This window comes from Monomorium pharaonis, chromosome 6, assembly GCF_013373865.1.
Source record: "Monomorium pharaonis isolate MP-MQ-018 chromosome 6, ASM1337386v2, whole genome shotgun sequence".
NCBI classification, from domain to species: domain Eukaryota; kingdom Metazoa; phylum Arthropoda; class Insecta; order Hymenoptera; family Formicidae; genus Monomorium; species Monomorium pharaonis.
This window is the reverse complement of record NC_050472.1, coordinates 5935084-5947260: the sequence shown is the minus strand read 5'-3', so window position 1 is coordinate 5947260 and position 12177 is coordinate 5935084. Positions and strand designations below refer to the sequence as shown.

The 12177-nt window shown below is 35.5% G+C and overlaps 2 protein-coding genes across 2 annotated transcripts; one reads left to right on the top strand and one right to left on the bottom strand.

Annotated features, from left to right (window-relative positions):
* Positions 1-1595: 1595 nt before the first annotated feature.
* On the top strand, positions 1596-5730 carry LOC118646118 (general odorant-binding protein 72-like). The gene is made up of 7 exons (XM_036288418.1): positions 1596-1622; positions 3452-3625; positions 3833-3923; positions 4390-4478; positions 4577-4679; positions 4876-4940; positions 5025-5730. Exons 1-7 carry the CDS (start codon positions 1596-1598, stop codon positions 5040-5042), a joined length of 567 nt encoding a protein of 188 aa, XP_036144311.1. The 3' UTR covers positions 5043-5730.
* On the bottom strand, positions 5205-12169 carry LOC118644148 (nodal modulator 1-like). Its single transcript, XM_036288417.1, is given in 19 exon segments — positions 5205-6450; positions 6572-6777; positions 6780-6933; positions 7002-7094; positions 7096-7129; positions 7196-7341; positions 7401-7593; positions 7708-8179; positions 8395-8573; positions 8681-8957; positions 9041-9374; positions 9376-9447; positions 9542-9695; positions 9765-9798; positions 9801-9927; positions 10666-10817; positions 11217-11317; positions 11400-11543; positions 12024-12169. Coding segments are annotated over 19 exon segments (3726 nt in total). The 3' UTR covers positions 5205-5742.
* Positions 12170-12177: the final 8 nt, after the last annotated feature.

The window sequence follows — 12177 nt, the reverse complement described above, 5'->3', positions numbered from 1 at the left end:
TACTTTGTAAGGTCCCACATATTGATCAGAGAATTTTTCTTTACTTAGTTCTTTCAATAGAAATATTTCCGTGCCTTCCTCAAAATGTCGAGGATTTATGTGTCTGTCATAGTATCGTTTGCTTCTTTTTTTAGCGGAAATTAAATTTTGTCTAGCCTCTTCACGCGTTTCGTGTAGTATATTCGCGAGTTCCATGATATATTCGTGATACGTATTTTCATTATTGAATTCATAAAGAGGGTGGCTAGAGTGTAAACGAGCTAGTTTGTCGAATATAAGTTCGTATGATGAAAATTTTGTACCTTCATGTACACTAGTATTATAAGAAAACATAGCCATGTTGACATAGTCGTCCCAGTTATCTTCTTTGTCAATTTGCGTTTTAAGATATTCAGTTCCCAGCGAGAAACGGTAATGAATTCGACATCAATTCGACGTCGAATCGACACCGAAATCATCATTTCGATGTCGATTCGATGTCGATTCGATGTACTATTTCTCACTGGGTTAGTACGTGATGCGATCGTTATAAAGAACCATTTGACTGAGAATAATAGGCAGTTGTTTTAAAATGTTGAATATTGAATTTCTTAGTCAAGGATCGCATAAGAAAAGATAAAAAATTTGCTCCTTGATCTGTGAATATGGCTTTCGGAGCACCGTAAATGCATATGAAATTATTTGCAAATGCGTCAGCAACAGATACCGACGTGGCGTCATTTAATGGTACGGCTACGGAATATTTCGTTAATAAATCTTGCATTGTTAAAATGTATTGATTTCCCTTTATGGTGACTGGTAATGGTCCCATATAATATTATATCAAGCGAAACTTTATCGAAAGCTGTTCCGGGGGTGTCTGTAATTATCATGGGCTGTTTAGTTTTAATTCTGGTTAGCTTCTTAATTTGACATTGCTTACATTTTCGAATTAAGTCTGAAATATCCTTTTTCATAGAGCTCCAAAAATAATGTAATCTTAACCAATTATAGGTGTTACGTCCAGCCTTATAGGATTTTACTCTTTATTAGGTAGGAAGGATATTTCAGGGAGAACAGGTAAGGCAGGGAAGAACGTAACAAAACGTGTAGAAATCCCGTAGGCACACAGTTTAAGAGAGGGTAGGTGCCTCGGGTCGAACGTACTTTTTATGACTTGAAAATATAGGTCAACGTGCCGATAGGCCCGCTATAACCCGTTTTGAGTCGTACGTCGGTCGGTCCAAGTTTCGAGTCAACGAATTGAATCGCTTTAACTCGGGATCGGACCAGGTGCAGTCTTTGTTCGAGATAGGCGAGATTGTTATTAAGTAAAATAAATGATAAAGTTTCACATCAAATTAACAAAAGTATTTATTCTAATAACAAATAAAAATAAAAATACAAATAAGCGCTGAAGTCATGGTTTGACAATTTGTAATAACGGTATAATTAAATTTAAGACCCATAGTGAGTATGTATATAGTTGTACGAATATTAAATAAGTATATAGTGGGCAGAGAAAGGAAAACAAAGAGATTTTTGTTTTTTAATTCTACAGTATTAACGGTAAACGCGGAGCAAAGAAATAGACAAAGGGTTTATTAAATGGTTACATGGAGAAAACAGAGATGCTTGAAATTGTAAGAGGATAAAGAATAACGTAGGGGAGAGTGGGGGTGGAACATCTTCGGGTTTTAGAGAACTGATCTAGGAATAAGTAAGAGAAACAGGAGGAGCGGGGACGTTTCGAGGATTACACGGGGGTTTCTCGAGATTGTGGCATGGTGTCGGGATATCTGAGGATCACACATAGTCCAGTAGAATTAGCAATTTTTTGGGAAAAAATTGGTGACTCAAGTTTGACTGCGCGTAAAGCACAATTAATGTGCGTAGATTAAGATAGGTACGTTTGCCACTCGCAAAAAGCTGGGGGTTATTGCAAAATTACGGGTTGAAGTGAGGAAAAAGTAGTTTTTTGCTTGCGCCTCGTAAACTAAAAACGGAACCGAAAAAAGTTTCAAATAAAAGTTGTAGGTATTAAGTAGATCTACAATAATAAATTTGGTTCATTAAGATCGGTCAATTAGTTTGGTTGTAAAGTTGAAAAAACCATAAAAAATGGCCATTTCTTTAATTGTTTATAACTTTCTTAAAAATTAACTCAAACATTTGAAATTTTAGAAAAATATAGCTTTTATGACGATAAAAAAGGTACTAAATGTACTAAATTGTAAAGGTACTAAATGTACTAAGTGTACTAAATTTCATCAAAAAATATTAACAACTTTTCGAGTAATCTCAATTGTTTATCCAAAACGCGCCCCACTAAAATTTAATTTCTACATTTTTGAGACCATGCACAAACCTGAACCAAAGTTTTTTCTCTTCTTAAAAATTTGCACTATTATATATCGGTATTGCGAGATGTGTGCAATGCAATTAAGTGCCTCAAATAAACGTGTAAAAAATAAGCCTTATTAACAATTATATAACTTTTAAAATATTAACGCTATCAACATGGGATAAAATGCATTTGAAAGGTGCGATTTTTCCTTAAATTTAAAAAAAAAACATTGTTCTAGCTTGCTTAGAAGCCGAGATAATTTTTTTTTTTTTGAAAAATCGCTGTTGCTATAGTTATGAATATTAAGAGCTGAAATTTTGACAGCGTCTTACTAAATAGTTAAAGTAACCTTTCTCAAAAGTTCAAAGCGATTCATGAAGATTGACTACTGTAAACGTGTTAACAAAAGCAGTATCACTCGAGAGCGGCGGCCGGCGGCGCGCGCGCGTGCACGTCGTCCGCTAGCGCGTGGCCAAGCGCCCGCGTACAAAATGGATCTGGCGCGTTCAAATTACTTCAATCGTCTATATCTCGGGAACTAAGCGTCCTAGAAAGATGATTTTTTTTTTTAAACTGGGCTATCTTGACGAGACAAGACTAATGAGCTAAACCATTTTCTTATATCTCCTCAAATAAACGTTCTAATTAATTTTCTCCTTTTTTGCATTATTTATTTGACGCGTTAAATATGTATAAATAATTTATTTACCTATGCGGCGTGTGCATATGCTCTAAGTTAATATAATTTAATTTTCTTATTACTTTTATTGCAAGAAATGTGTACGTTTTATATTTTTTGGCATAATTTAGTGCAATTAACAAACATTTAAATTAAAAAAGAAAGTTATAAACAATTAAAGAAATGGCCATTTTTCATGGTTTTTTCAACTTTACAACCAAACTAATTGACCGATCTTAATGAACCAAATTTATTATTGTAGATCTACTTAATACCTACAACTTTTATTTGAAACTTTTTTCGGTTCCGTTTTTAGTTTACGAGGCGCAAGCAAAAAACTACTTTTTCCTCACTTCAACCCGTAATTTTGCAATAACCCCCAGCTTTTTGCGAGTGGCAAACGTGCCTATCTTAATCTACGCACATTAATTGTGCTTTATGCGCAGTCAAACCTGAGTCACCAATTTTTTCCCAAAACGGCCCTTTTTGAAGCTAATTCTACTAGACTAACAAGGGTTCCTCAGGGTCGTGGTATGGTGACGGGATATCTGAGGATCACACAAGGATTCCTCAGAGTTGTGACATGTCGGGAACTTGAGATTCGCACACGGGAGCCTCAAGTTTGTATGAGTGTGAGGGAATAATTTATAATTAATAGAAGGGTGTCTTAAAGAATTAAAACGGAAGGGAGCAGATGATCATAACAGGCTTCGTCCCTATTATAATATTATAATTATTATAGTGTAAAATATTTCCTACAAATTTTGTAATTTGGAAACATATATAGTTTAAATCTGCGAAATCTGTGATCACCAATAATTTTGTAGGATATAAATTCGACTACTGTTCACGATGAGTTAAGGAAATTGGGAGCTAGTTTTCGCAAAAAATGTTTAGCAGAAACTGGTGTGCCTCTACGTACGTTCTCAAACTTATTGTATTGAATTGACAGCGAATTATTCAATTTTACTTAATCTAATCTTAGTAATAAATGAGAGAGAGAGAGAGAGAGAGAGAGAGAAGAGAGAGAGAGAGAGAGAGAGAGAGAGAGAGAGAGAGAGAAGAGAGAATATAGAGACTGAGAGAAGATCTCGATTCTGAGGCGAGATAGACCCTTGGAGAGAGAGAGAGAAGACAGAGCTCTCTCTCTCTTAGACTCTAGTCTCCTCTCTCTCTCTTCCCTCTCTCCTCTCTCTCTCTTCTCTCTCTCTCTCCTCTCTCTGATCTCTCTCCTCTCTCTTCTCTCTCCTCTCGCTCCTCTCTCTCCCTCTCCTGCTCCATCTCAATTGTTTTGATATATAAATTTCCCAAAAATAATTTGCACTATCTTTTCATTCTTATTTATCATTATTAAATTATCTAATGTTGGCGATTTTAATCGCAGCGATGCTAGAAGCAGCAGAACTTGGCGAATTTGCGGATGATACAAAATTAGCGTGTTATTTCAAATGTGTGATGGAATCAGGGGGTGTGGTAAAATCACCTAAGATATTTTTTTTACATATAAACAAACTTTTACATAATAATGATTATAAAATCGAATCGCTGAAACTTTAATCTTTTTTGATTAGATGAAGAAAAATGGCAAAATAAACTATAAGATTTTGGCCAAACTAATGCCACCATCATACAGGCACATTGGAGTACAAATGATCGATGAATGTAAAGAAGTAGGCAAGTATTCGTTTGTTGAGTTAAATTACATTGCATTATCTAATTATAAAAATACAAAAAAAATAAATAAAAATGCAATTATCATTTGAAAATGACTTATTCCGTCCATTAATAAAGTTGCATTATAAATAATAATCTTCATTACATTGATTAAAATTAATTTTTCATGTTATATGATTATTTGTGATTTCTTCAGGGGGTAGCGACAAGTGTAACAAAACTTTCAACTTCAACAAATGCATGTACCTCGCAAATCCTGTGGTGAGTAATGATTAAAAAATGTACTCGATCTTAAAATTATGTTTTATTATGCGGCAAATTATGTCTTACTGCATTTCATTTTAGGCGTATTTCGTTATCTAAATATAAAGTATTATATGCATGAGTAAGATTCTAAAATATTAATTGTAAATTTGACAAAATAAAAATCCTCCTCAATTCATCCTGTTTCTCACACATACATATTCCAACGCTATAATTTATATTAAATAAAATAAAATACACCCAAAAAATAAAAATTGGATGTATTATTTTCAAGTAAAAACATTTATTGTAACAATTCCATAAATACAACAATTTTTGTATATATACATCTTACTTTATATAACTTAACGCTTTATGATTTAGCGAATGCAGTCGGTGTGCCTCTGTAGCACTACGTGTTACAAAATGCATAATGATACTTTACGTATAACTGCAGCTTACGTTAAATTATTACAATGATAAAGTTTCTTGCGATATACATACAAAACGTGATCATGTACGTTATATACATCTCTGATTAAACACCCGCAATTTTCCCATTAATATTATCAGTACGTATAAATAATAATAAATCTACAAAGAATTGACACACTTGCCGTGTATCAAAACAGTCTTTTATTTCACTTTATTTCCTTGACATACACGACTGTCGTGACAAATATTGCGGACAAATTATAGACAATCAGACGTATAAAACAATGAATGATGTAAGATCTTTACATTCTCGACAATCTCTCGACATCATCACAAATAATAAGCCTCATTGTATAAATAATGATGATAATGCTAACAATGCGACCTATGCCTTTCGCGGCTTTGTCTTCCTTTTGTTAATGTTCATTATTTGCTCGACTATGATATCATCCGCTCTGGGATCGATGGGAATGGCCTGGACGGGCGCTTTGGAACTCGGCACGGGCTTAGAACGTCTTTCCAGTAGTACATTCAACCAGACCCACAGCTTCTCGCGATTGAGGAACGCCACCGCGACCAGCATGATGAACGGGAGCGCGATCACCGATGTCTGATTCATCTCGCCTTGATCGACTTTCCGTTCGGCGTTAAATGCCAGTTTGACGTATTTAAACGATGAGTTTGCCTCGAAATAAACCGGAACTGTGCGGTATTTGTGCACAGCTGGCGATAACGAGGACTCCAATTGGACAAAGTACTTCCTATCGGCTTGTAACGGCGGAAAATGCACCAAAAAACCGGCATTGTAGTTACCGGCGTTCTTACCGGTAATTTGCTGCCCATCCAATTTAGAAACGTGTACCGGCGAGTCGGGAGAGTCCTCTCGGCACACCTTCACCTTGATCGTGCGATAGTGTTCCGGTTGGGCGGACATGACGTGCACCGAAAGGTCTGTGCGCGAGATCAAATGGAAGGCAATTAGCCGTAGGCCGTGGATGTCCTCCACTGGCTGCACCAGCTGAGAACTGGAACTCGTGCGCTGTATGTGAGCGTTGCTCTCCACGTTCGATTTCAGACGGAAGATGTAGGTACACTGTAAAATTAATAAATTATCATATAATGCTTGTTATCTTGAGATCATTCTGTATTTTTTTTTGCAAAAATTATATTATTAATATAAATAACATATTACTGAATTATTAATATAAACTTACCGTAGGCTGGAGTCCGCGAATCCTAAAGTTACCGTTCTCCTCGGTGGTGGTTTCTTCTTGAAGACTGGAACAGTTTCCTTGGCCCTGAACCTCGACCAACAAGCCAACTTCCGGTTCTCCGTTTAAAGACGTGACGGAACCGTAAGCACTGTAAGCAACTCTGTTACCAAACAAATTTACACTGACGGTCGCTCCCTCCATGAGCTAATCATCTTCGACGGTGGATCAAAGCGGTATTCCTTCATCATAGGTCGTAGATAATATTCGCCGGGTGATAGCGAATTAAATATGAATTTTTCGTCTTCGCCAGTTATGCTGTTCTTGCGATAACTTTGTCCGCCAGACAAAGAAAGGAGCACACCCTGCAAAATAATATAACGTTAGAGTTCCTTCTTTTTCTTTTCTGTTACACTTTTAATTTTCAAGTTACCTGCAACGAAGAACCGTTAGCATGATCGAAAACTTGTACGATAATTTCGACCAATTTATGTGCCAAGAACACTCCTTTAGCATCAGGTCCACACACTGATTACAAAACCTTCCTTCTCAGCTATAACACTAATAATAGCAGACAATTAATGTTATGCCGATTAATTATTATAATCAAAAACAATTATTACTTACCTATATTCAATTTTTCCATCTAAAGGTCCAACACTGTAAGTCCCGTCTTTTTGTGTAACTAACGTGTGAATTGGAGACTCTTGATCTTTCCCAATTATCTTTACAATTACGCCTTCTAATGGCGGAGAAAACTGTCCAGCTATAATCTGAATAGTAGTCTCGCTTTAGCTATGAATTCTGTATATTTAATACATTAATTATTTACCTTTCCTAAATCACCGGCAAAACTTGCGATGTCGTTATGACAATCATTTACGCCGAAGACTTTCAGAGACGGCGGATTGAAGAGCAGAATATCCGACAACAGAGTGATAGTATACATATTATCCGTTTTTGCTTTAAACTCGAACTCGTATTTGTACATGCTATCTTTTTTTACAGATTTCAGTGGACCAATCCTATCAAAAAATATATTAATAAAGAAAGATGCATATGCGTTTTATATGTCCCAAAGAAATTAAGAACATATTACTCATATAATATAAAAGTTTTTTTCAAGATATACAACTTACGTGACACTATCACTCGCATCTTCAATCTTTACTTTAAGATCATTTTGTACGGTTAAGCTTATAATACTGCCTTTGTGAGTATGTTCGGTGGAGTGCAATAAAATCGGGGAGAGATTGCTCGTGTCCCAAGTGTAAGAGGAATTTTCATATACATGGCAACCTATCGGAATAAAAGTGTACGCTCCAGCTTTAGGCACACAGTGCCTCATGCTGCCTTTGTTTAAAGGTAGAGTTATTAATTTTGTGTTGTTAGGCTCGAAGTACTCCACGATCGCGTCGTGAGACGATATGAAGGACGATGTGATGGAGAAGCCAGTTTGCTTGAACGGTGGTACCTCGGCGCGTTCTGACGTTATGGAGATCCTGTAACTGGAATTCTCCCAGCAAAACACATCGTTGTCGATGAAGATCTCATAGTGACCGGGCAGCACGTCCGTGAACTCGTATTGTCCGTCTAAGAAATGGAAAACGACTTCACAGACAGGAACAGTAGTATCATAACAAATTAAACAGACATCACTGCAATAACAAATAGGTACAAAGCACTCATTAACTTGAAATCAAATTGTCAAGCTTATTGAAAATTTATAAGATTATTTTTATTTCACGAAACCATATTTGTTATTGCAGCCAAAGTTACAACATTGAAAAGATTCAATTAACGTCGATCAACATTTATATCGGCACACCTTTGTACTGTCTTTATCGTGACTCCGTCGAGTATTTTTAAAGTAACAGAGGTCTGGCTGCAATCTGTTCCAGGCAAACAGTGTACCGTTCCCGTTAACGTGGCTTTTAATTGCAGAAAGTTGACATTGGTGATTGGTTGAGATGTCACGTCAATCGTTTGTTGCAACGGATAAAATCTAGAAATATAACAAAGCCCCCCTTTAACATGTAACATTTTCATACATATAATTCCATAAAAGTTTATATATATTCCAATTTATTTTTGCACTCATTATATACTTACTGTAAACCCTTAGCCTTCTCTTCGGTGCTTACAATTACACTCAATTGATATTTATCTGGTGCAAGATATATAGAATATTTTCCCGTTTTGTCGTTGATGTCAAGCTCCTTGTAGAACGTAGCGGCCGTGTTCTGAATAGATATTCGACGGAAATGGAGCGTTCCCTTTGCCGACAGAGTTACCTTACCCGAAACTTTGTACGACGAAGGTATCAGTACCGGAAGTTCAGGCGATGTAGAGGATATTTTAACTGTCTTCTCAGTAAATTGCAAATTCGCTGAAACAAATAATTTTATAAATAATTCCAAAAAGATTTAATAAATAGTTTAATTTATTATAATTTTGTAAAATCTTACATACTAGATCCCACTCTGAGTGTATATTGGCCGGCTTTCATGTTCTCTAGTATGTATTTCCCGTTCTTATCCGTGACTGCAACTTGCTTCTGTGACAAAAATATCTTCGCTCCTGGCAAAGGATTTCCACTCGCAGAGCTACGTACCAAGCCACCGACCGTAAAACCAGTTACTTTAAAGTCTTGAGGAAGGATCATGCTACCATGGCTAACTTTGAAAGACAGTTCCGGCGGTTGAACGTCGAACATAGTCTGGACGCCGGCATAGTGAGGTACAAGCTTATAATCGCCAGGTGACAGACTGGGGAATGTAAATTTACCGGCGTTATCCGAGATTACGATGACAAAGATATTCCTTGGATTCAAATTTCTTATTCACAGAGGTAGTTTCGCATTTCTCCACAATACCATTCTGAAAGATATACGAAATCATTCATTCTAAATATAATTTTAATAAATAATACTCTAAAATTTAGATATCAAACTAATTTTAAAATAAAACTTACGCCGAAAAGAATGAAGGATACGCCAGCCACTGGTTCATTCTCGCTGGTAACTTTGCCGCTAATATCATATCTTGATACTACCGAACTGCCATATACTAATTCCGTGTTTCCTTCTTGTACAGTTACCTCAATTTTATTTTCTCTTATTATCCACCTAAAAAAAATAATTAATCATTGTCTCTTTTCTATCTTACAATAAATTTCTCAATAATATCACACTTACTTGGAGTGCTGCGCAACAAGGATGTACTTTCCAGAATGGGAGTAAAGTAAAGTATCCCATTTTCCGTGGTTAATGTCGATTTAATGGAAATTTGTTTATTGCTGTCCATGTATAAAGAGATAGTAACTCCTTTAGGACCAGAATTGGTACCTAAACTAATCACCTGAAAATAATAATGTACGTAATTAAATAATTTTTGCGTTAAAGTTATACAGGTTAATTATGAAATTAAATTTATAAAATTACTATTAAATTACTATTAAATTAAGGGGATCCAGGAGTGCTTTTGAAATTTGATCGAGGTCAATAATGTAGAGTCATTCGTGCACATCATTAATGAGATTTCATATGTATTTCTTGTATAGATTTAGAAATCCTTTTCCAGAATTAAAGTACACATATTAATATTAATCTATAAATTGGAAAACGAAAAAAATTTTTCTTATATTGCTCTACTTATCGACTTTTTACGTGTACATAACCCAAATTTTCGTTTTTTCATTTCCCAATTTGCGGAATGCGAATCTTTTTTTCTAGGATTCTAATCTTATTTCTAATTGCACGATATTATTCCTGAGAGTTTTTTCTAGGGGGCGACGTGATTATTTTATACATATAAACTATAGATTTTTTGTATAAAGCAAATATTGTCGTTAGGTGACTAATAAATAACAATTTTTTTTTATTTATCAGAACAAATCGTACGTCGCCCTCTTCATTTTTGTGCGTACTTAAATTCTGTAAAAAGATTTTGCATTCTGTTACTCCAATTCGAAAATCCAAGTTCCTCAAAAAAATGTCGGTAACTCTGTCACTCCCGTATCCCCTTAATATTAAAATGTAATATTTTTTAGTATATTTTTGGAATTTCATGTACTTGTCACAAAAAAATTTAACTCACACGTCCTGTAATACCAAATACTTTGAATATAAAGTTAATATCTTTTCCCTGACTGCAGTCATCCGTAACACCATCTACATTCAATATTACCTCTGTGGGTTCAATGCTCCAGCCTCTGGGAGGATCTACCTGATTAAAAATTTTTATCAAATCTTTTATAGTGTTCTCTAAATGCTAATTAACAGAACCTAATAATTTTACAAATTTTGTACATCAATAAAAGATAACATATATTATCGAGTATTTTGTTATTAAAATTTTACTTGAATAATAAAAACTTGAAAGAATGTTTATTATATATTTAATAAACTTTATACTTATTATATTTATTAAATAAAGTATAAAATAAGCATATCAATGTGTACTAAATGAGACCTAGGGTGCGTTCCATTTCACGCATGATACGCATGATGCATCATTCATCCTTGTTGTTTGTCAAATATTAAACGAGGATAAACAATGCGTTATCGCATCATGTGTGAAACGGAACGCAGTCCTACGATTATTTAATTAATGGCAATGATAATGCATCTTTTTAGTTCACCTTCAACATGATTCGCCTTTGTCGTATAGGGGTAGGAAGTAGTAGCCGGTATTGCCGGTATTGAGCGCGCACTCGGTCTGATCTTTCAGACTGCCGGTTTTCGTGTACCTGACAAGTTTATCTCATAAAATCTGAATGTTCGGCTATCTACAGCTGGCCACGTAACACCTCACAACTCTAGAATACTCACAGCCTCACGTGCACCTTGGTGAAGTCGATGTCGGCGTGGCTCTTCACGAAGCCGCCGCAACCCAGGATGTCCTGTGCGATGGTGCCCGCGACGCCCAAAAGTGGCTTCTCACTCTTTCTTGAAGAGAATAAAATATCGCGCCCTCATTTTTTTTCTATATCAAACATTTATAAAATTAATTTTTCAGAGAAATATAAAAATCAAATACTTTTTAAAATTAATTTTTATAAATTATTTTATAATTATATCAACTAAACGCGATTATTTAATTTTTTATAATAAAATTACTGTATAAATTCTCCATAGCAACTTCCGCTGCGCGACATCGTTGTCTAGCAAATTGCTTATTGACCACTATGGTTGGACGGTTAGAATTTTTTTGAAATTCACTTTAATATATTTCTTACAAGTATTGTTTTATCTATTTTTTACTATATATATTCAAGCACTGAGATTTGAGAGCTTTTGACTCGTACTAGTAATATATATACTAGTACACTGCATATAATGACATAAGTTTTGTGGGGATTAGATCTTGTTGCATTTTAAAATTCCTCCCCTTTTTTCGGAGGAAATGTGAAAAAGGGGATATTCAAATTTATGAAAGGGAAGGGGGAGACTCACCTGTATCCACTATCCGCATGCGGCCGTTCCTCCTTGGATGCCGGAAGGGGTTCCACTCCGCCGTACTTCAAGGTCGCGACGGTCCCGGCACGCGCCAGCATTATCAGCATCACGGAAATCAGCAGCAACGACGTTAACAGCACCATCCTCACCG

Excerpts from the sequence above, each read along its gene's own strand:
- LOC118646118 (XM_036288418.1), top strand. The coding sequence starts at position 1,596 with ATGGAGAAAACAGAGATGCTTGAAATT. Across the intron at positions 3,924-4,389 it reads AGAAACTGGTGTGCCTCTAC|CGATGCTAGAAGCAGCAGAA; the intron begins GTACGTTCTCAA and ends TTTTAATCGCAG. Across the intron at positions 4,479-4,576 it reads TGATGGAATCAGGGGGTGTG|ATGAAGAAAAATGGCAAAAT; the intron begins GTAAAATCACCT and ends TTTTTTGATTAG.